This window comes from Littorina saxatilis, linkage group LG12 (assembly GCF_037325665.1).
Source record: "Littorina saxatilis isolate snail1 linkage group LG12, US_GU_Lsax_2.0, whole genome shotgun sequence".
In the NCBI taxonomy this organism is placed as follows: Eukaryota; Metazoa; Mollusca; class Gastropoda; order Littorinimorpha; family Littorinidae; genus Littorina; species Littorina saxatilis.
In genome coordinates, this window is record NC_090256.1 from 43,044,757 (window position 1) to 43,070,024 (window position 25,268).

At 40.0% G+C, this 25,268-nt stretch overlaps 1 protein-coding gene and 1 long non-coding RNA gene across 3 annotated transcripts; one reads left to right on the forward strand and one right to left on the reverse strand.

Moving 5' to 3' along the window:
• The first annotated feature begins 127 nt into the window (after window positions 1-127).
• LOC138982007 (ribonuclease P protein subunit p30-like) lies at window positions 128-24,088 on the forward strand. 2 transcript variants are annotated; one of them, XM_070355208.1, is made up of 11 exons: window positions 128-250; window positions 5,556-5,629; window positions 5,916-5,975; window positions 7,716-7,790; window positions 8,399-8,464; window positions 9,881-9,970; window positions 10,488-10,604; window positions 16,530-16,559; window positions 16,918-16,955; window positions 20,265-20,344; window positions 23,830-24,088. In XM_070355208.1, exons 1-11 carry the CDS (start codon window positions 172-174, stop codon window positions 23,985-23,987), a joined length of 867 nt encoding a protein of 288 aa, XP_070211309.1. In that variant the 5' UTR covers window positions 128-171; the 3' UTR covers window positions 23,988-24,088. The 2 variants fall into 2 exon arrangements, with proteins under 2 accessions (XP_070211309.1, XP_070211311.1); XM_070355210.1 differs by having other exon boundaries at window positions 151-250; window positions 5,559-5,629.
• On the reverse strand, window positions 12,785-16,420 carry LOC138982008 (uncharacterized). The gene is made up of 3 exons (XR_011460760.1): window positions 16,121-16,420; window positions 15,376-15,540; window positions 12,785-12,898 (listed from the first exon to the last, which is right to left on the reverse strand). It is a non-coding gene; the product is annotated as an uncharacterized lncRNA (long non-coding RNA).
• Window positions 24,089-25,268: the final 1,180 nt, after the last annotated feature.

Sequence of the window (25,268 nt, forward strand, 5' to 3'; positions counted from 1 at the left end):
GAGATAGCCTACATTTGTAGATCCAATCCTTACTTCTTCGCAAACAAATATGAAATTATCTAATTTGACGTTTTGTTTACATTGGAACATCAAAATCGATTTAGAAGGGACATTTACATATTTCAACAGAGCGGGATTTCAACAGTCAGTAGATTCCGGAAGTAAACAATCATGGCGGCCTTTGCAGATCTCCATGTGGCTTCAACAGATCAGCAAGTATTGCAGGACGTCTTCCAGACTGCTATCAAATGTGAGTTGGGCCTGAGTCATCATGAACATATTTCTGACCAAAATCAATTATGCAACAGTTCCAACCATCGTTAATGTGAGCGCATCGAGTCAGTGTAGCACAGTAGCAGACGACATTGTCTGGCCTGCAGTCTTCTGAAGTTCTGTGTGTCTGACTCTGAGCTTGGGTGGGGTGGGCTCAATATTTGATTCAGATTCTCACGTATGCTATCGAGGCAATCTTGTACAAATGTTTGTATCTGTGTGTTTATTCGTAAACACGCACACACTCACTCTCTCTCACACACACACACACACATACGATATCTATCTATCTATCATACGACTTGTGTCTGTCTGTCTGTCTGTGTGTGTGTGTCCGCGATGCACGGCCAAAGTTCTCGGTGGATCTTTTTCAAATTTGGAGTCCGTATTCAGCTACACCCCGGACACAACCTCATCGATGAGATATTTCAACACGTGCTCTCAGCGCGCAGCGCTGTGCGCGCTGAACCGATTTTTTTTTGTTTTTGTTGTTGATGTTGTTGTTGTTGTTGTCGGGATCCACTACCAGTAACTCTTCCTTATCTTCTCCAGTGTTTTCAGCCGCGATTATCTCCCTTCCTCCGTGTGGCGTCAATCCATATTCCCGTTACTACATTACTATTTTTAGAAGGTCACTGCACGTTACTATTTTTAGAAGGTGTCCAGTGTTTTGTGTGTTTATCTTCTTTCCTTCGTGCGCCGGCGAAGCCGGCTTACACCCGTCCCAGGCGCAGCCTGGTATTCGGCTCTACTTCTTCCCGGCGAAGCCGGTACCCGGCGAAGCGGGTAATCATCTAGTCATATATATACGACTTGTGTCTGTCTGTGTGTGTGTGTGTGTGTGTGTGTGTGTGTGTGTGTGTGTGTGTGTGTGTGTGTGTGTGTGTCCGCGATGCACGGCCAAAGTTCTTGGTGGATCTTTTTCAAATTTGGAGTCCGTATTCAGCTACACCCCGGACACAACCTCATCGATGAGATATTTCAACACGTGCTCTCAGCGTGCAGCGCTGAACCGGTTTTTCTCTGGATCCATTCCCAGTAACTCTTCCTTATCTTCTCCAGTGTTTTCAGCGTTTATCTCCCTTCCTTCGTGTGGCGTCAATCCATATTCACGTTACTACGTTACTATTTTTAGAATGTCACTGCACTGTCCAGAACGCTTTCCTTGCACCCGTAAGTTGTCCTTAGTGTAAAAGTGAAAAGGTCGAATCAATTTATAGCCACGTGAAAAATACACTGTCATCTATCTCTATATATTTATAGATTTAGATATACATATATATATATATATATACGGCTTCTGTGTGTGTTTGTGTGTGTGTGTGGCAACACCTGTGGATTGTAGAGTTCTGTTTGTGATGTGGTCTGGCGGCTTTGGTGTGTCTGTTTGTTTCTTTCTTTCCTCTTTTTGAAAGCGGACAAACACTCAAGTCCTTAATGGCTCAAAACCGTAGGACTTTTAATATTAATTTTAACCTAGTGTCTGTATGTTCAGGCCTTCCTTCGAGAAGCCATAACAGTTAATCTCAATCCCGTTTGAGTTGACTTCACCTTCAAAGGTGATTGTGGTGTTTCGGCACTCGATTACATTTGGCGTCGTCGACAGCGATGGGACTCGACATGAAATGTTCAGGCCACTGAATCATTTTTGTGCTGTTCCCATTCCACCTGGCAGGGACCTAAGCTTGGGGGTCGAGTGTGACTGGGAGACTACCGTCGCCCTTCACAGCAGACTCTGCAGAGTTGTTCGCCTTAGAAGTTGTGGGCTTTCCTTGCATGTACCCGTAAGTTGTCCTCACTGTAAAAGTGCAAAGGTCGAATCTATTTATCGAAAAATCCACTGTCATCTATCTCTATATATTTATATAGATAGATATATACGGCTTCTGTGTGTGTGTGTGTGTGTGTGTGTGTGTGTGTGTGGAGGCAACACCTGTGGATTGTAGAGTTCTGTTTGTGATGGGGTCTGGCGGCTTTTGTCTGTCTGTATGTTCTGGCATTTGAGAACCCATAACAGATAACAGGCTTAGAAATAAGCTCTAAAATTCTCAATCCCGTTTGAGAGGACTTCGCCTTCAAAGGTGATTGTGGTGTCTGTCTCTGTCTCGCGATTCACCCCGGCGAGGCCGGGTATTCCTCTAGTATAATATATATATATATCCAGGCTTCCCAATTGCTTCGTTTCCGGCCGATTTATGTGGAGCACGTGATGCGCACAAAAAATATTGGCGGTCTAGAAGTGTCGTCTGCGCAATGATCGCGGCGGCTTTCTTGACCGCCAAGGACGACCGCGCACGTTGTGATACGTCATTCGTTAGACCTCAATATATATACACACAAACATTTGTATCTGTGTGTTTATTCGTAAACACACTCACACTCACTCTCCACACACACACACACACACACACACATACACACACATATATACACACGCACAAGACGGACGCATTATCCTAGTGGTTAAGACATCGACCTCCTATGCCGAAGGTTGACTGGTCAAATCCTGGTCAGTCGCGCCTGATTGGTTATGGGTGGAGATTTTTCTAATCTACCAGGTCAACTTATGTACAGACCTTTTAGTGCCTTAAAATTGTGAAAAGATAAGGTTGAAAATCATGTACAGAATTCTGTACACCAAACGCTACCCGAAACCCCATCTATACGGCGTGTATGACCTTGAGAGCTTCAGTCAATGCTTGAATTTTGCAGTGGTAACATCCGGTTTGCTTTCTCAAGACTGATCATATTTTATCTTCAAGAGAGAGATCAAGGGGAAAAAATAAACGCCCCAGCGAAGATTCGCTGTACAGAATTCTGTACATGATTTTCAACCCTATCTTTTTAAACTCGTAGCCCCGGATAGTCATAAATAGACCACAGCTTTTATAATTATCCCCCTTCGTGAGTACGTGCAAGCACAAGGCCAAGTACGCACAGAAAAGATCCTGTAATCCATGTCAGAGTTCCGTGGATTACAGAAACACAGAAATATCCAGCATGCTCAAAAAAGTGGCAGAGTAATCGATGGCGATTGGTTGTTGCTAAACGGATGAAGGTGAAGAAACTTCCCTTCTTAGAGCACAGAAGAAAAAGGGGTGACATCATGGATGTTTACAAGTATATACCGCTGATGGAGTCTTTGTCGACCTAAAGAGTGGGATTCCCTGTAGGCGGACTTCCTAAAGGGGTGGGAGGGAGTTCCTGTAAGCGTTTTGCCAATGTCGCTGAAAGTCATGTGATGCTTAGCGACATTGGTAGAATTTGATGTTTTTCTATCCTTTTTTGTATTTCTTAAAAAGTTTGAGTATGGTTTGCAATTTTGATTTAAGAAAAGTTTGAATCGATAACTGAATGACAGAAAACGCAGCTAAAACAAATTACTCGTAATAACGACATACTGCACACGATTTCAAGAATTCTAACAGATTTTCCTGGGGAACCGCCATTGTGGAAGGGGAAGTAACGCTAAGGTAACTCAAATTGGTTTACAGCAGTCACGCGCTTGGCACGAGATGGAGCGGTATCCTACTTCCCTACAGGGAATCCCCCTACAGGAAGTCCGCCTACAGGGAATCCCATTTTTTGGGTCTTCATAGACCCCATCAGCACAAGTACCTGCATGGTTAGTATGATACTGAGAAACCAATACTGAGGTGTAATCCCAAAGGCGAAGGTCTAAAACTCAGAGGTCATATCCCTTAAACTCGAAAAACCCAGATGTCATCTGAATACAAGGCAAAACTTTGTCAGCAGTCGTGTGGTTGTCACGGCTCCTACAATGAACAGCCTGAAGAGCAGACTAGATGCGCACTGGAACAACCTCCCATCTAGATACGACCCAGACTGCCAGATCTCAACATAGATTTTTTTTCTACGCTGCAGCGCATCACCACTTTTATTATTTTGTGTATATTTTTCACACCTAACGAACGGTGCCTCAAACACTGAAAAAGTCAAGTCAAGTCCGTTTCTTAGGTGTCAAGAAATGGTCTTGATCGTGGGCTCTTCTTCTTCTTCTTCTGCGTTCGACGCATTTGTCGTAGTAAGCGTAGACATCCGGTCTGCTCCCCGCCTAATGGCCGATGTCTTCCGTCTTCGGGGGACTACGTGGGTTTAGATTTGGAGTGGTCCTTCTCCTAGAGGAGTTTCCTTGCAGGGATAGTGAGCCTCCTCTGCCCTCGTTGGCTCACGTAAGTGTAGCCTATGCGATGATAAACTTTGTCTGTCTGTGCGTGCGTGCGTGCGTGCGTGCGTGCGTATGTATGTATGTGTGTATGTCTGTGGTAGAAACTTTAACATTTCCGAGTCTATGGATTACGTCAGTCTCGGTCAAAAGTGTTCGACGTGTGTGATAGAAACTATTTGAAGACGTCACATTATGACGTAAGAGGGTTAGACGTCACGCAAAGGAATTACTGAAAGTCTCGGTCATTGTTATTGTGAGCGGGCCGAGACTTCTTGGCAGATCCAGGGTCTCGCTTTCTTGCATAGTTTCACCTATGCTTACTGTGTGTGTGTGTGTGTGTGTGTGTGTGTGTGTGTGTGTGTGTGTGTGTGTGTGTGTGTGTGTGTGTGTGTGTGTGTGTGTGTGTGTGTGTATGTGTGACGGAGTGATTGAGTTTGTGTTACTGTTTGTCGATTTCTTACGTGAGCCTTGAAGGCTTCGCCTCTTGTTTTAATTTTGGAGTGATCTTCTCCTAGGACAGCTGCCTTCCAGGGTTGACGAGCCTGTCCTGCCCGGCTATTTAACCCATAGTTGGGGGTTGGTTCGTGGGCACCAGGGCGTATCCACACGCCGGTGGGCCTGCATGCCACACGTCTAGGGGCCAACCTCCTCCGAGTCCTTGTAGTTCAGCCTGGGTCCTTTCGGTACCCAGTTCACGCCTGTCGCCACGATGGAGGCACTACAAAGGGCTTGCTGTGGAGAGGTTATGTACTGGCAGGAGAGACTGACGCAAGCTGCTCTCTTTTCGCGTTGTCCTGAAAAGGACGGTGCTAGCCAGCGGTGAGGGCTGAAAGCGAGAGGTGACAAGCACAAAACACTTCGCCAACACACTAGACACATCACACAACCATTTGACAGGCGATCGTGGGCTCAAAATATTTGACAGTTTTAATGACATAAGAAGAAGAAAAATCCTTGACTAATGACACTCATCCTTCTTGATGCATGTTGCTAAATTATACTCTTCTAAAGCTGGTTGGAGCTATGAAGCTTTATAAACATGATAATTATGTGACTCACCTTATTTATTCATGATGTCTAATTGTCTCTGCAGTAGGCTTTGACTGGCTTGCAGTCAACACATTTCTGACTGACCTGAAGGGGAAAGGCAAGAAAGGTCAACAGCAAGTGCGTATTGCTTTTTTCCTCCTCTTTTTCTTTTGTTTTTAAATCTGTGAGATCTTCATACTGGGTATAATTTTGTTCTTTTATCTTCTTGGTAGAGGAGCGACCATGTCTTTGGGTGGAGGAATAAGGGTGATGATGAGAAATTTACGGTGACGCTGATAGGATTGGGTATCTCTCAATTTAGCCCTGTGTGTAGCCCTTTGCCATACTGAATAAATCTCAATCGTTCACTCTCATTTGCTAATGTGATGTGCGTGTTTTGGGCGTGTGTGTGTGTGTGTTTCAGAATCAAATATGCCAACCAGAGCCAGTGGAGTTGACTGATCAGACACGCCAGTTGCTCAAAGTGAGTTTTTTGTATTGCCTTTATAGCTTCTTTTTACATTTAGTCAAGTTTTGACTAATGTATGTACATGTGTGTATGTATGTATGTGTGTACTAGATAAATACCCGCTTCGCCGGGAAGAAGTAGAGCCGAATACCCAGCTTCGCCGGGTGTACGGCCGGCGCATTGTACGCGATTGACGCCACACGAAGGAAGGGAGATAAACGCGCAAAACACTGGAAAAGATAAGGAAGAGTTACTGGGAATGGATGTACAGAAAAACCCAAATCGGTTGAGCGCTGCGCGCTGAGAGCACGTGTTGAAAATTTTCATCGACCAGATTGTGTCCGGGGTCTACCTGAATATGCCCACCAAATTTGAAGCAGATCCATCGAGAACTTTGGCCGTGCATCGCGAAGTGACACAGACAGACAGACAGACAGACACACACAAGCCGTATATATATAGATGTATGTGTAGAGCGATTCAGACAAAACTGCTGGACCAATCTTCATGAAACTTAACATGAGAGCTCCTGAGTATATCCCCAGATGGGTTTTTCATTTCTTTGAAAAGTATCTTTGATGACGTCATATCCGGCTTTTTGTGAAAGTTGAGGCAGCACTGTCACTCTCTCATTTTTCAACGAAATTGGTTGAAATTTTGGTCAAGCAATCTTTGACGAAGTCAGGACTATGGGATTGCATTGCAGCTCGGAAGCTTTACAATTAATTAATAAGTTTGCTCATTAAAGTTGTCATTAAAATGTGTTTTTTCGCAAACAGCTTTAAAAATTGATTGCATCGTAATTTTCACCAAATTCTGTATCTAAAAATATGATACATATGTCATGTTTACTCTACAATGTGATCACAATTAACGAAAATAGGTTAATTAGGTACCCTGATTAAAATGTTAGAAATCGATAAAAAAATGATTTCATCTTATTCTTTATCATTTCCTGATTCGAAAAACGTATAGATATAATATGTTTGTATTAAAAACAAGCTCAGAAAGTTAAAAAGAATACAGAAAAGCTCCCTTTCCTGATTAGTGCAATACGCTACTTCGCTTTACTGGCTTGTCAATTTCACTTGGTTTTGCACTGGAAAAGTGAGCGATTTCCTTGTCGCGGGGATTGATGAAGCTGTATTGTCTTGGTGAAAAAATCCAGATCATTTAGTTTTATTCTGTGAGTTCAACAGATTGACTAAATGTTTTAATTTCGTCTTACGCAACCTTTTTTTTTTTTTTTAAGTCTTCTGTTGTAACTAAAATTATTTTAAATGATATCATTGTGTATGTTTGAGAGGGAGAACGATTTTGATTTCTTTTTCAATCCTTTTTTCCATGGTAGATTGTATTCCTGTGCGTATTCTCTCATTGTATTAATAAAGCTAGTCATTATGATTTATTCTTTTGTGCATTACACTTCATATTTGTAAGCTGTTGATAGTGTTCACATCTCAAACAAAAAAATATGTTGAGGTTGTAATAGACGATGTTAAGAAATAACACTGTCGAGTTTGTATGGGTCGTGAAAGAGTGATATAAAATACCCTTGCTTTTAGTGAGACAAATAATTCACACATGCTACCTGTTCATGCTTTCAGACACACCCCTCGCTAGTGATTGGTCTGTGGATTGGTTGTCTCACTAAAAGCAAGGGTATTTGATATCACTCTTTCACAACCCATACGAACCTGACAGAGGTTGTTGTTTTTAATTCGTTTACTGTAAGTATTCAAACTTTTTTCTCAGGTGGAAGGCAGAAAGGTTCGGCAGATCTCAAGGCTGACCGCATTACTGGACGACACAACAAACACACACAAACTGGTACGTCCGCATACCTTCTGTTCTGTGCAAACTTGAGGCATTTTCCCGTTCTGATTTATTTTTTTTATTTTTGTTATCTTTTAAGGATTGCATTTTGTTAGGATGAAGAGGAAGACTTTATTCAGGAAAACTAAAGGAAAACACAACAGCAACCAGTTTATGTAAATTCTTCATCACATTTTTATCACACAGTCGCTGACTTCTTCAGGATGACTTTATTCAGGTTCAGACTCTGCTACAGTATTTAAAAAAAGTTGTATCTGCTTTATTTGATAAAGGGGTCGAACTCGAGAAAAAAAGTCGCGCCTTATGACCCGGAAAGTACGGTACTTCATAAATCAACATTGTACTTTGGAAGCAATGAAGGAGTGAGGGTTCCTTCCATCGATATCCATTAGTGTTTATTCATTCAGTTACACACATGCAAGATGAATTAAGGCAAAAGTACAAAAACAAAAAAATGGAACTATTCTTGAATAAAAATATATATAAAAGTAAGGTTGTTGCTTGATTTTTTTTTTTAAAGAACAACATTTGAATGTGAAGAGAAAGACGGAAAAAGGAAAACTAAAGCAGTTCCCACTAATCAGTGCTCCCATGTGTGACAGGTCTCTCCAGAAGTACAGGCTTTTGATCTGCTCGCCGTGCAACCAACAAATGAAGCAGCTTTCAAAGTGAGTCTTTGTCAGGAGAACACATAAACGTAGACATATTTGTGCAGCAGAAGGGGTCCAATTCGACCCAAAGTGGGTGAATCTTCTGAAGATGGACTTCCTGTAGGTGTAATTGTAAACAGAAAAAACACATCCAGGAAGTTCACATGCACACGCATGAGCACACAAACACACTGAGACACACAGACACCGACACACACACACACAGAACAATACATTGCAGACTCTTTTCCACAATGACCAGGCTCTAGATAAATTTCACCTAATTAGAACACCCCCCTTTTACTGAAAAACCTAATGTGTAGTCTTTAATGTCTTGATAGTTCTGAGGTCCTATTTGTGGTTCTTTCATTTCATATGTGTTATACATGTAGAGTCAAACTTGTCTATAATGACCACCCAAGGGCTGGACCTAAAGTGTCCAGGGCTTTGTAGAGAATAATTTATGTATGTATGTTTTGGGGAGGCACTAAGAACTATTTAAGGATTTGCGCCGTATAAATATTCTTATTATTCATGCTCATGAAAGGCACAGTAGGCCTCCCGTAAACCATCACAGATACTGTCAGGCTTTTACACAGTACAAACACCCTTTCATTTAAACACTCACCGCTTGAGAACATCTTAGGTGCCCTCTGTAAAGAGCGAGCAATTTTCAAAGAATTTATTTTTGCGTGGTTTATCTTACCCCTGAGCCATCGTGAACCCATGTGATCCAGTTTCCTTTTTTTCACAATGTAGTCATCAGTTTGTGATTTCCAATGCGACTCGCTGTAAGCTTATCTGCAATAGCACGTTATTATGTACCTCTGAATCTAAACGCACCAAACGGCTGTGATTCACACGGACTCTAGCGATGGCTTTTGACTGTTCAGAGGAACTGGCGATAGGCATTACCGTCGTCTGCTACGAGAACCACGACCTTGCGTGACCCTGCTTCCGGGCTTTTCTTTTTTCAAACTTTCAAAACTTCGAATTGTATTGATCTTGTCTTGATGAAAAAAGAATTCTTATATGATTTAAGAATGTTTGTGTAACAAGCTGTCAATTTATTATTTAGATTTTAAAAGTTAGGTCTAGCGCCAAAACGCACTGTCCGATTTTGTTATCAGACAATCTGCAAAATTAATTCTTTGAAAATTGCTCGCTCTTTACGTAGGGCACCTGGGATGTTCAAAAGCGGTGAGTGTGTAAATGAAAGGGTGTTTGTACTGTGTGTAAAAGCCTGACAGTATCTGTGATGGTTTACGGGAGGCATACTGTGCCTTTAACTTGTCAGGAATCCTTGCGACAGTTGTTGTGGTCAGATGGTTCTTGATAGGTGGTCGCAAAAGCAGGTCTGACTGTACCGTGATAGTATGTGAAGTTTAACTCATGAAATACTAATGAATTAATTCATGTCTTCCTGTTTTACAGCTGGCATGTTGTACATTGGAAGTGGACATCATTGTTCTCAACATGACGGAGAAACTGTCCTTTTACATCAAGAGGCCTCTTGTGAACTTGGTGAGAAAATCACTTCAACTGCAGTGCTGTTCGCAGGCTAAGAGGATAACAAGTCAGTTGGACCTGAACTGAAAATATGTATAGGTGAAAATGTCCTGGCTACAACGACAAATGTTGAGTGAAAAGAGCTCCATGTCAAAATTATTAGACAGTCGTCCGGCAAGGGGTCAGAACAATGCGTCAAATCAAGAAAGTATGCGTCAATGACCCGAGGACTGATGCCCAAGAACAACACTGCAGCTGAACATAGTCCAGCAACGTTTTTCAGAATTTTTTTTTTCAATTGTTTTTCAAATAAAAAAGGAAATTATGCAAATAACACGTGCACACACACTTACATACATATGGGCAGGCGCACACACACACACACACACACACACACACGGACAAGATTTGTACAAAAAATTACCTGTAACATGAGTGCGCCTGTGTCTCTGAGTGTTTAAGGCATTTCTGAAAAGCATCCTTACCGTTTTCAACTGGAGACTTGATTGTGTTGTGTACACATTGTGTGCAGGCAATTGAGAGAGGGATGCACTTCGAGATCCTGTACAGCCCAGCAGTAAGAGACAGCACGTTCCGTCAAAACACCATCTCCAATGCACTCCAGCTTACTTCAGTGTGTAAAGGCAAGGTAAGACATAGTGTATTTTCATTATAATGCTTCAGAGGTAACTCCCTCAACGACCCCTCTATTTTATGTCTTCCTCATTATTACGACCCATTTTTTTCTAACCAATAATTTTTCTTCCATTTCTTACCTCTATATCACGTCCCCCTCTCTGTTATGACATACGAAAGAAAAGGGTACGTGTATCATATTTAGGGCACACTGCATAACCTACACATCAGAGTTAGTTGTTCGTCCCAATCGCAGGATAAAGCTGATGGGAAGCATGGAACATGCTACGCCTCATTTTGAAAAGCTTCTCCAAGTAAGAGGGGCTCTTACTCTACCAGACCGCTGAAAGAGTTATTTCTGGACCTTTGGTTTACATGGTTGAACAAGAATAGACGAATTCCGGAAATAACAGGGGAGGTAAGAAGTACCGGAAAATCAGAGTTGCGCCGCTTATTTCACGGGCAAACAAGGCGGCTTCACGTTCACTCATATCACTGGCAGAGCTACAAAAGTTTTTGATTCAAAGAGGAGTTATTGTGTCCGGAAGAAAAAAAACATGATTTAGTAGAATTGTGCCAATTTGCTAAAGAAGTGTCTCTGGAAGTGGACCCAGATGGGTTGATGGAAGACCGATGGGAAGCGATCGAAGCGAAACTGACTGACGGCGAGGTTCGCCTATCGAATCCCACTTTGATCTCGGGAGGTGCCGACTTATCTGCTCTACCCGAGTTCCATTACTTAGATGCAATCTCGTACATGATTAAGAACCAATGCTCGTTTGGAAGCGTGACGGTGAGGGATCCTCAGAAATCCGAAGGTTTTTCTATGATGAGGGACGGCTTTGTTAAGAGCATAGAGGTAGTCTGCTTCGACACGCCTGGCTATTTCGCAGTGAAGGCACAAGTGAGACCACGCACCAGGGAAAAAGATCCAGTTACTAGAGTTAGTGGAGCTGCATTCTACTACCCGTGGGCTATTTTGACGTCAGTTGATTCTGACAAAAGGAGTTGTGTCCTGTCAGCCTACTGTACTTGCAAAGGCGAGCAAGTTGATTTCAAATGTGTACTTTTCTGTGAGTGTGACTCACTAGTGATTTTTTTCATCATCTAGCTTTGGAAAATTAAAATGTATCATTTTTATATTTAGTCAAGTTTTGACTAAATATTTTAACATCGAGGGGGAATCGAAACGAGGGTCGTGGTGTATGTGTGTGTGTATGTGTGTGTGTATGTGTGTGTGTGTGTGTGTGTGTGTGCGTGCGTGCGTGTAGAGCGATTCAGACCAAACTACTGGACCGATCATTATGAAATTTGACATGAGAGTTCCTGGGATTGATATCCCCATACGTTTTTTTCATTTTTTTGATAAATGTCTTTGATGACGTCATATCCGGCTTTTCGTAAAAGTTGAGGCGGCACTGTCACGCCCTCATTTTTCAACCAAATTGGTTGAAATTTTGGTCAAGTAATCTTCGACGAAGCCCGGGGTTCGGTATTGCATTTCAGCTTGGTGGCTTAAAAATTAATTAATGACTTTGGTCATTAAAAATCTGAAAATTGTAAAAAAAAATAAAAATTTATAAAACGATCCAAATTTACGTTTATCTTATTCTCCATCATTTGCTGATTCCAAAAACATATAAATATGTTATATTCGGATTAAAAACAAGCTCTGAAAATTAAATATATAAAAATTATTATCAAATTTTTTTTTTCGAAATCAATTCAAAAACACTTTCATCTTATTCCTTGTCGGTTCCTGATTCCAAAAATATATAGATATGATATGTTTGGATTAAAAACACGCTCAGAAAGTTAAAACGAAGAGAGGTACAGAAAAGCGTGCTATCCTTCTTAGCGCAACGAATACCCCGCTCTTCTTGTCAATTCCACGGGCACTGCCTTTGCCACGGGCGGTGGAGTGACGATGCTACGAGTATACGGTCTTGCTGCGTTGCGTTGCGTTCAGTTTCATTCTGTGAGTTCGACAGCTACTTGACTAAATATTGTATTTTCGCCTTACGCGACTTGTTTTTTTCTAAGTCTGTCTTCTGTTGGTTACACGTTTGTTGTTGTCAGTTTTTCCCTTGCGCATGCAAGTCCGTTTATATTTCTGATTTCTGATGACAAAACCACACACACACGCATGCCTAAGAAATACACACACAATAAACAAGAAATAAAGACACAAGATCAAGCAAATATCCCATTATTCTTTTTATAAAACATTGCAATTTGCATAGAAAATGACAGTCGGTGATGTTTGTTCTGAAAGCTCTGATGCATTTTGTCATGTTCACCATTCACCTGAAAATAAATCATGTTATTTCAATTAAAACAAGTCTTCTCTTGATATTGTCAACACTGCTGTGGACGTGAAATTTGGTGATGAATACGGAAGATTTGAAGAACTAAAAACCTGTGGTATACTGCCAGCACTAATCATACACACTTGCACATACACACAAAAGAAAAAATTAAATAACAAAAAGGTAAATAAAAAAAATAACATAACAAAGCAAAAGTGCTCCAGCAGTTCCAGACAATTTCAAAATTACAAAGATTGCATGCGTTACATCTGTGTGATTTTGTAGAACTGAGTAGGGCTAGGAAATAAATGAGTGCACAACTGCATGTACTTAATAATAATAATAATAATAATAATAATAATAATAATAATTGTCAGTAAGTACTGGTGTCACATGACTGATGTGAACCAGTTGATTGGCTAATGGCGATGCGCTTAAATCTGTTAGCGCACTCTTGGAGTGCGCTAACTTTTCCACAGAGCGTATTCTTACGCCCTTTGCCAAAGCGAGACTGTACTCTCATCCTCAGAATTAATTAATGACATGTAGCTTATATTCTCCACAATACCAAATGACCATAAATTCCCTGCTTCTCAATTAAAGCAGAAGTGGGTTTTTTTCTGACAGATTGCATGTGCCTGTGCCAGTGCCAGTGATCTAAAACTAGAAGCCGCTGTGTTTCATCTCATTTTCGCCGACTTGCATAGATTCTTCTCATAATATGCCGTGTTAGTGGCATGTAGCTTATCATCCACATTTCCAAATGATGAGTTAGTATACAATTCCCAGCGGCTAACAGAAAACACAAGTGTTATTCCGATAACGTACACAGCATTTGGAAGACTGATTCGATCGACTCTAGCAGACTACACTGAAATACGACTGCATCAGTTCAGTAAATGAATGGTTTCCGAATTATTATTTCAAGGCAAGAACAATCGTAATCGAAAACGTGTAGGGTTCAGAACTTGTGACGTTCTTACCATATAATTATAAGACTTATTACCAGGCTGCCTTATTCGTGCAGACTCAGTGACAGTGCAGACTGCAGTGGTTCGATTGTTCTAGCCTAGCAGTAGCAGACGACATAAACCCCGCTCAGCAAATTAACATGTTGGGCAAATGTGAACGAAAAAACGATGGGGATATAATACGTGTAGGGTTCAGAGCATTCTTACCGTTCATATTTAGTATCAGACTCCCCGATGAGTGAAGATACAACACGAGATATATGCCACATTTATTTTGAAAATGTGCGAACAGTCGAGTCCTTCGTGTCGTGGGGTAGTCAATTCAAGGGGAGTCACTCCGCACAGTCAATCCATCGACGCTCGACTGAAGGTTTCGAATCGCAAATAATGAAGAGCAGAGTCCTTTCTCAGAGTTCAAATGAGGTCTCTCTGAAAGATCATCACTGTTCAGCTTTAACACTACACTGGAATTTACCAACAGAAATTAAAATGCGTGTGACGAAAGCACGACACACTTGAGACACCGGCCCACACAAAAGTAGATCTTACTGTACACGACCTGACCACACAGTTATACCTATTCAAATGCGCGTAGCAAAGTGTGCGTTTGGAATCTTCTTTTTTCTATGGCGGTACTGACAATATCGTTATTGAAACAATCCCAGTGCACTAAGGGATTTATAGAGCAAATCTCGAAAATAATTATTGAACTCAGCGCTATGCGCTTCGTTCAATAATGAATTTTCTCGATTTGCTCTATAAATCCCTTAGTGCACTGGGATGTCTCAATAACTTAAATAATAATAATAATAATGGACATTTATTAATCGCCCCTTCTCACAAGAGCTCACGGCGATTTACATATTAATTTCTGCCGTGTGAGATGGAATTTTTTACACAATACATCACGCATTCACATCGGCCAGTAAATCTCAAGCCATTACGGCGAATATTTACTTTTCACGGCATATTATTCCAAGTCACACGGGTATTTGGTGGACATTTCAGATTACTCTCATCACAAAATGCAAATGGTCCTGAAAAGGTAAATGGTTCAAACAAGAACAACAAACAAGTCAAATGAACATTGACTTTTGTTTAAGTATTCTACCTGTCCAAGATAACTTGCACGCAGTCTTAGATAACTTGCATGCAGTCTTAGATAACTTGCATGCAGTCTTAGATAACTTGCATGCAAGTTAATTGCATGCAGTCGGTGATAACTTGCATGCAGTCTGTGATGTTTGTTCTGTAAGCTCCCAGACTTTTCTGTCATGTTCACCATTCACCTGAAAAAACTATTTTTATTTCAATCAAAACAAGTCTTTTTCTCGATATTGTCAACACTACTGTGAACAATAAGTTTTGTGATGAATAAGAAAGATTTGAACAATTAAAAACCTGTGGTATACAGCCAGCACTAACCATACACACCTGCACATGTATACACATAACAAATGTGAAAAAGGGTTAAAAGAATAAATAATCTCAATAAATTGTATACCCCCAAAGAAGCAAGAATTCGTGCGGCTGTAAGTTTCCGAATCTTGGGGGGTGGGGGCTGAGAACGCTTCAAGGGCAGCTTTCGTTTCTTTGGTTGATCATTTTCTGATGTACCTGCACTCAAAGGGTCAGGGTTCTCCTCACTTGGCCATCCATCTTTAAAATGCTGCAATAAAAAAGGGCTCATTAAAAAAAACCCAGTGGACTGGAGGCATTTATAATATCTGTCACATATTATAGTCCTAAACAGTGAAAATAATGTAGACTGCTATTCTTAACAGCCCATCAGAATAAGACTTAGAAAACTCAAAGTGCAATATTTAATTTATACTGTCACTCAGTGTGACAAAATTAGTATCATAGAGTGAGCAAGTTATTGCTTCATCTTCCTTTTTTCAACATTCTCTCTCTGTGATTTCGTTAAACTGAGTAGGGAGATAACTGAGTGCACATTTAACGGGGCAGTGTCAACTGCATGTAATTCTCAGATTACGATTACTCCCATCACAACATGCAAATGGTCCTGACAAGGTAAATGGTTAAACAAGAACAACAAACAAACAAATGAACATTGACCTTCGCTAAGTGTATGTCTTACTCTTAGATAACTTGCATGAATGTGTGGTGTGATTCTGCTGCTCACTTTCATTTTCTTTGTGACAACTCGAAACGATTTTGAAGAAGACCAATAATTAACTAGAATATTAGATTTAAACACGCACGAGATAAGCTAGTAAGTCACTTACTTTTGTGCAGACATAAGTCCAGTCTTTGATCTTGTTATTGTTGAGTTGACTGTGGGGTCGACCTCATGCTTTGATCCAGCGCAGGCATCGTTCGCGATTCCACACTTTCGGCGTGGGTTTTACAAACGGTACAAAGCGTACACCTGGGGATCGATGAGGATATCTGGAATCTGATGTGCATGTTCCCCATGCACAACGTTTAAGGCCCATAACGTTCAGCAAATGGACGAATTCGATCTAAAACACCCACAACAATGTGTTTATGTCAACCTCGCAGCCATCCTTTGACCCGGTGATAGGCGGCGCAACTCGTACGCAGACACTATTTTGAAACGCGGTTGCTTCCCTTGTTATTTCCGAACATCGTCTATTATACAGTAACTCTACACTTTTGTTTTCTTTTTTGCAGAATGTCATAGTTAGCAGTGGCTGTGAGAAGGTAAGATACCAATCTTATTTTCTGTAAGCTGCATATTTCATATTGTGGTTGCAAAGATGTTTCAAGTACAAGTCAATTTTCCAGATCTTTGTTTGGTTAATAAGTTTTTTGGTGTTGTTTTACGTCAATGGGCAAATAAGATCTTGCACATAACTGTTTTCAATTTACATCGCTCTTTTTTTCTTCTTTTTTTTTTACTTGAACATGTAACACAAAATAAAACATTTTATCAGACTAGTATTTTAGTGTTTTGTGTGAGACATATTGCAGCATTTCTATCTCAAGCACTCTAACAAAAGTTTTACTTGCAGGATAAAACTAGAACAAACTATATGTGCACATTTTGATTGTTTTTCAGGCGATCGAGTTGAGAGGGCCGTATGACCTCAGCAACTTGTATCCTTGATTCTACATGTTGGAGGTTTGGGGTGGATGTAACATCAGGAAAGTCCCCCTTCACACCCCCCCCCCCCCCCCCCCCACACACACACACACACACCTCCTCAAAGAAGAGGGTATCCCAGCTATATTGATGTTTTTTTCTTTTTCCTTTTAAGATTTCATTGCTTGGTGGTTTAATGCATTTACCGTATTTTCGGGTTACAAGGCACTACAGCGCATAAGGCTCACCCCCTTCTTTTAAAACAAATTGTAATCCAGTCACCCATTGGGCGCAGGGGGCCGATAGGGCGCACCAAAATTGAAAAAGTATACCGGTAACAGACGGTCGAAGAATGAAAATAAGCCGCACATTAAAGGAAGAATACAGAGTGGAAATATGTGTGCTCTGTGTGTGGGGGAGATCAAAGGCAGGTCCATTGTGATAGCTGGGTTGCCTTGTTTATAGACACTGACCTTCTTCCCAGGGGTCAATGACCCAGTTTTAGCTATGAGAGGTGGTTCCCCTGTCATATCTGAGAGAGGAAACACTTCCTGCACTGGGGTCAGTGACCGAGTTTAACCTATGGGGCGGTCTCTTTGATGTCTTGAGAGGAAACTTGGCCAGGGTAGTACCTAGTAGCTGAAACATGCATTATCACAAGTTGTTTGACTGGTACTCAGGCGGTCTCTTTGATGCTCACGGAATTTAAGATAAGTCGCGTAAGGCGAAATTACTACATTTAGTCAAGCTGTGGAACTCACAGAATGAAATTGAACGTAGTCCGCCGCTGGTGCAAAAGGCAGTGAAAGTGACGAGCCTGTTTGGCGCGGTAGCGGTTGCACTGTGCTTCATAGCACGCTTTACTGTACCTCTCTTCGTTTTAACTTTCTGAGCGTGTTTTTAATCCAAACATATCATATCTATGTTTTTGGAATCAGGAACCGACAAGGAATAAGATGAAAGTGTTTTTAAATTGATTTCAAAAATTTAATTTTGATCATAATTTTTAATTTTTTTAATTTTGAGAGCTTGTTTTTAATCCAAATATAACATATTTATATGTTTTTGGAATCAGAAAATGATGAAGAATAAGATGAACGTAAATTTGGATCATTTTATAAAAAAATTATTTTTTTTAACAATTTTCAGATTTTTAATGACCAAAGTCATTAATTAATTTTTAAGCCACCAAGCTGAAATGCAATACCGAAGTCCGGCCTTCGTCGAAGATTGCTTGGCCAAAATTTCAATCAATTTGATTGAAAAATGTGGGTGTGACAGTGCCGCCTCAACTTTTACAAAAAGCCGGATATGACATCATCAAAGACATTTATCGAAAAAATGAAAAAAACGTCCGGGGGTATCATACCCAGGAACTCTCATGTTAAATTTCATAAAGATCGGTCCAGTAGTTTACTCTGAATCGCTCAACACGCACACACACACACACACACATACACCATGACCCTCGTCTCGATTCCCCCTCTATGTTAAAACATTTAGTCAAAACTTGACTAAATGTAAAAACGACTATGGGTATTCGAGATGGAGGTGAGTTCTTGTCAGTTTTGTTCCTCATGATTTTTTCCCTTTTTTTTTTCGTATTTCATACACGGATTAGGCGCTTCCTTATACAAGGCGCAGGGGTCAAACTGGAGGAAAAAAGTCGCGCCTTATGACCCGGAAAATACGGTACTTCTATTTTCAAATAAAGTTCAACACTATGTGTACAGTGGAACCCCCGTTTTCAGACCTCCAAAAATCTGAGAAAATCAAGTCTTAAAAAAGAGGGAGTCTGAAAATGGGGGTAATTTTACAGAGGATATGAACAGAAGGTCTTAGAAAACAGGGTCTTAAAAGGGAGGAAGTCTTAAATTGGGGTGTCTTAAAAGGGGGGTTCCACTGTAACACTTTTTCCCCAGATTATTTTCATAAAATGGATGAAATCAATAAACATTTGGTAATAACTGCTTTAAACATTATGACTCATCCTTGTTCATGTCACATAACCCGTGTCTCGTGGTATTTAAATTTAATCCTGTATTATCAAATAATTCATTTATATAATAACCAAATGAGGCCGGAGAGTTAATGACAAGATCAAATAAAGAAGGAAGTGAGGGGTACTAAAATCTTAGACAACAGTATTTATTATCGTTAGTTGTGATTGTGGTGTTCACATTTATTTTACCACTTTCAGTTTTCAACAAAAGGGAAATCATATCAGATCGAGTTACTTTCAATTTGGTTATGTCACCTACAAAAATGCATTAACCTTCGCCCGACCGCGTTATCGACTACATACCGAAGACATCGTGGGGTCGTGTGGACCCATGCTTCTCAAAGAAGGAAAAATATGCATATCCTTCCGTAGACCCATGCATTCCAAGGAAGCAAAAATGTGCATCCCCTTCCGTAGATGCCGTGGTTAAATTTCTGCGAGAAGTAATTAAATTAAATTATTAATTTAATTATTACCGTGCGGACTAAAGCTTCTCAAAAAAGGACAAACGTGCATACCCTTCTGTAGATGTCGTGGGGCCGTGTGGACCCACATTGTTATGTATTAATTTTGCTCCACGCAACTTGCTCCAAAATTAAACAGATTGTAGAAAATGATGTTTAGAGCCAATACCTGAAGGTTTGTGTCTTCTCTACCTAGTTTTTATGTAAGTTCCTTCTTTGAGAAAAATGGGTCTGCACGGACCCACGATGTCTTCCGTGTGTAGTCTAAATTTGACCTTTGTTTCTTTAATTACTTCTCTCTGAAATGTAATGATCTTTTAGGACATATAAGAGCCTTTTAGGTTCCTGAGGCATTCTGAAAGGCTCATTAAGAAATTCCAACTAGTTTAAGAGATATTTGCAATTATGAATTAAACACCCTTCTGGGTCCAAACGGACCCACGACCACCGGCGAAGGTTAATAAATGAGAAGTAAATGGAACCATTTTCCTGGCTCCTTAGCCCATTTACCCCTAGTGCATGGAAAGTAACTCTGTCAATTTCAAACTTGAAAAAAATCATAGCAAAGTACTTACTGCAAGTTTTCCAAGACTATTAACGCTCAAAGATTGCAGGAAGCCAGTATAAATGGAAACGGATATACGTCATAGGTAGGCATTGTGCACAGCGGATATTTCAGGGATCTGCATACGGGAGCTCAAGCTGGCGGTATTGGGAGCTCTGAGGGAAAAAAGGTTATGACATGGAAAGCATTGAATGAAGAATAACTGTCAGTCTCATTGCATGCTGGCCTCCGTATAGTATAACATGTTATAAGTCTCCTATAAAAGTGAATGTTTTCTTGACCCTGTGTTCAGAGGACTGTTGTTTGGTCTGTCGTCTCCACAAAGCAAAAACGCTGTCAGCAAGAACTGCAGAGCTGTTCTCAAACATGCAGGTAAGCTTCTTTTCTTTTGATTGTCATTCCACAACTTAACTCATTGTCTCCCAGGTACGGATATATCCGTACCCACTCATATGGCTCTATCTGACCAGGCACGGATATATCCGCTCAGACTGTTAGCTTCGGTTGCTTCCTGTAACGTCCATCTAACGCCTGCATTCCAGCGTGTTGATACACAGTTACTACACAGTTACTACAATTCTGAGTGACCTGCTGCAGCACAGCTGGTCTCGGCGAAAAAGAACTTGGTCAACATAGGTGGGGAAGAAAGTGTTTGAAGAATACTTTATCATATGATGTTGTGACAAAAGGTCGTGGCAAAAAGAGTAGAAAAATCAAAAATCTAAAAATATTTTTTGACACAAGTGCATTTTTATGCTGAATGTTTCATATTTTCATTACATAAAATAAAATAGGAAAAGATAGTTTGGTCAGCGGGTTCTGTAGAATAAGCATATTTTGTTAACAATCTGACAGATGTTGGTCGTGATGCTGGACATACCATTTGATTGATTTACCTCCATAAATGAAACTTCTGCAATCCAAATACCTTTTATAAATCAAAAGAAAGTACAACACCAGTGAATTACACGCAAACAATTCCAAAACCAACTTACATTATTTATTTTTTATACATGAAGTTATGTCCAACATCACGACCGACATAAACATCAGGTTTCCGTTTGATGTGTTTACAAAATAAATGACAAAAGAACACTTCTGTCAGTTAAAATCAAGGATATGTAATTCCTTTTACATAAAAACACACACAAAAGAGCTCACAAACTTCAAATTACCATGATCATGGCACTTTTTGAGTCGGTTGTGATGATTAGGCGATGGACAAACTTGATGCTTGTCATTTCATTTTCAACAAAAGAGAATACAAAAAACAATTTTGGGGGGCTATTACCTAACTACTACAGATCTAGTATTTGCAAAAAAACATAAAGGGTACTGGAAGAGCCTTTGTTACGATGACTGTGCTTAATCTTATGGTCGGTTGTGATGACATAGCGATGGACAAACAAAATTAAACATAACACTTAAAGTTAAAACTAAAAGACAGACAACTCTTTTTCCGTCTTATTTTGCATTCTCTCTCTCTCTCCATATATAATACTAATAATATGCAAAACAAAACCCATAAAGAGGACTGGAAGAGCCTTTGGTTTATGGCTTAGCATGTTATCGTAGCGAACGTTCGCAAGCTCTTTCCTCTGTGCAACTCACGACAGGCCTGGAAAAAGTCATAATTAATTTGTAGCTTAAGTTAAATAATGGGAAAATGGGAAAATGCTGTAGAGTGGGAAAGCATCTTAAATGCACCTTCATCAGCGATGATCAGGACTCTGCAGTAATCTGGACTACAACATAAATTGTTTAGGCTACGTTAATTCAATATAAGTTATAAGCCCATAACTATAGCTTATGTAACTCTGTAAGCAAGCACACACACACACATACACACACACACACACACACACACAGAGAGCCTGCACTGACAGTGACACCCAACATTTTTTTTTTTTACTTAAAAGTTAAACTGAGTTTTTAGGCCATGACATACTGGTAGGCCTACTACAACTAGTGTCGTCTGATAATCAATTGACAACTGACCTACTTCTTTACTACTACTTTAAAAGAAGGGAAAACAGCTTACAACAACAAAAATTCAAAAAAATATACCAAAGAAATGTAAGGTCAGTTGGTTATGACAGTGAACATAGCAAGTTTGTCTCCTGGAAAAATCATCACAACCAACATAGCAAAGAGTTTGTCTTCTGGAGAAGTCATCACAACCGACAGTAAACTATGTGTCGATTGGAAATATTCATGCAGAAATTCATTCCGTTGCTTGTCGTCAATAATTAGCTGCTGTACAAAACATCGAACGAACATTTTCAAATTGTTTGCTTTCTCGAAACAGCCGTGAATTACATTTCGTATGTCGGTCATGTTCGGTTGTGACTTTGGACATACAAAATAATTTGTCCTCTCTCAGCTTTTTACCTATCGCACTCATTCGATGAGCGCGAACAACAAACAGAGAGCAGTGTGTCGTATTTTGATGCGCTCTGTTTCATGCAAATTCGAAATGAGTTCAATGAAAAATTATTTCTAACAGATTGTTTGTCGGTTGTGATGTAGATGTCGGTTGTGACGTCAACTTGTAATTCAGAAAATACGGACAAACGAAGCTCTCTTACTTTCCCTTCTTCGACGCGCCATTTCCAAGAAAAACAAGCCTCGGTTTGAAATCAGTTGGGAGCGATGCTATTAAAACGTACGATCGGAAGTCAACGGAGAGTGTCAGTTGTTGAAAAATTCGTGATTGTTTGGTTGTGATGTCCGGACAAATGATTCGATGCTTAGCAAATTATTCGGCATATCTCTGTCATGTTTGTAAATTTCAAATGCCCAGCGATCTCAACTAATACATTAATTCTTTTTGTGTTCTGGAAACTGCAAAAGTTCGGACTGGAGCATAGATGATACATACACACGATGTCAAAACATCGTTGTCACTTCGGACAAACATCGTCACAACCAACAACCTGAAGTTAATTTCTCCGTTTCTAATTAAATATTTTTATATAGAAGCAGGTTTGTTTACACACATATTGATTTATTATTCTTATTTCCAGATTTACAATGCAGTTTGGTTTTGTGCATTAAAAAGAGTGTTCTGGGTTGATAACAAAAGTATGAGTTCTTGCTTATTGGTTTCGGCGGGAAATTTTTCCACAGTTTTTCACTTTCATCGCAGATTTAATTCACAAAGCTGTTGTTAAAACACACAATTTTATCGTAGGTATCTCTTCATCCTATTTTCAATCCAACAAACAAACACAGACACATACATGTTTTTGATAATGTTGTTTAATTGCTTACAAACACACATGGGGTCTGGAGCACGACCTTTTGTCACAACATCATATATGTTGTGATTATTCGTGAACAGCTTCATTTATACAAGAGTATATTAAATCCAAAGGGTTTATTCAGTGTATGTTGGATTTGTAGAAATAAAGGGGCACAGTGATCAATTTTGTGTCCCCCCCCAGTTCTTGCTTTGTGATAAACAAGTCCAGGGTATAATCCGGTTTGAAGATAGTGGCTTTATTTCAGCTTAATGATGTACAATACCGATACATGCACAGCCTGGCGGTGACCTTACGATTAATTTTTGACTTGTGATATGTTGAAGTCACTGAGACAAACTTGGTTCTCAAAATTCTTAGTCACTTTTTCGGGAGACAAAAGAATTCAGTGACAGAATTTTGACATGATGCCATTTTTCTTGTTATGACGTCTTTTGGAACTTTGTTTGACTTTTGACGTCTGAGACTTCATTTTGAAAGAGACAGACAAAGAGAGATGTCTTTCTTTTTCATCAATATTGTATCTCTTTAAATTTGGGCAGATTTGTTACTGTCATCGTGAAATGAATTTATTGTTGCCGTGTATTTTTGCAGAGGCGAGAAAAATGATGAAGTCAGTGGTCGGTGTGGTCAAGTCGTCACAGCTGTCACCGGGTGACCAGTGGATACTTGACAGCAAGCGACCACTGTCCGCACTCCCACAAACAACACAGGAGATTGAACAACCTCCAGCAAAGAAAGGAAAGACATGACATGACAATTTAGAATGTTTTTCATACTTGAAAGAAGCTGAGTTGAATGCGAGTTTGTGCAATTGAGATTTAAAAAAAATTAAACTTGGGTATTCAAATGATTTTGTGTCTACATGTACATGTATTTGAATATTGAATGAAAGATTGCAGTGGCGTTTTTGCTTTAGAAGGTAATTCGCTCATACACTCGTACAAAGCAAGTTATGAAGTAAATCACTGCAATTTATTTTTGCAAGGACAAGTTCTTTAAATGTTTGCCCGGCCACATTTACTACTCATGCACTTGTCTGATTTGAAGACTAAGAAGTTTGAAATATTGTACTTTTTTTTTTCAAACTACAAATTGCACTTATACATTGTTGTGCTTATAATCAATTACTTGATTGGAGTTGCTGTGTAGCTCCAAAATATTACCTCCCTTGGAGACATCCATAACCAAACCGTAGAAGAGCCTTTCTCTCCCTTGTATCCATTCACTCAACATTTTTTCAAGACATCCACACAAAAGCATGGAGATGACAAAATGTTTGAGCCATATAATTCAACTATCACAAGAAATTATTGTAACTTGCACCAAAAAAAGTAAAATGCTTCAACCAGTCATTGCTGCACGGTGGTGCATGACAAATGCCTGAACAATTTTAATTGTTTCCTGTGCCGTGGGACAAACGGTTATCCTACTTCGATTTATAAGGATATTTTCTTCTTGTACACTGTCTGCCGGAATGTTCATCAAACTGCCGGAGTTTTGTCTTCCAACATAGCCACACGCAGCCATGATACAGTGGAACCTCCCTTTTTAGACCTGATTTAATACTCCTTCCTTTTAAGACCCTCCTTTTTCGTAATTTTTCTTTATAACATGTGTAAATTTGCCCCGATCTCTCTCATTGTACGTACAAATTTTATCTGAGTTTTTTTTGTGGTCTTGTAACGAGACCTGTGATGATTTTGCACAAAAGGAGAAAGCAAAAGTCTATTCCAGTAATTCCCACAGGTTACACAGTCATGTTTTCCGTAAACGACAGGAGTCTATCGCAGTAAGTCCCACAGGTTACACAGTCATGTTTTCCGTAAACGACAGGAGTCTATCGCAGTAAGTCCCACAGGTTACACAGTCATGTTTTCCGTAAACGACAGGAGTCTATCGCAGTAAGTCCCACAGGTTACACAGTCATGTTTTCCGTAAACGACAGGAGTCTATCGCAGTAAGTCCCACAGGTTACACAGTCATGTTTTCCGTAAACGACAGGAGTCTATCGCAGTAAGTCCCACAGGTTA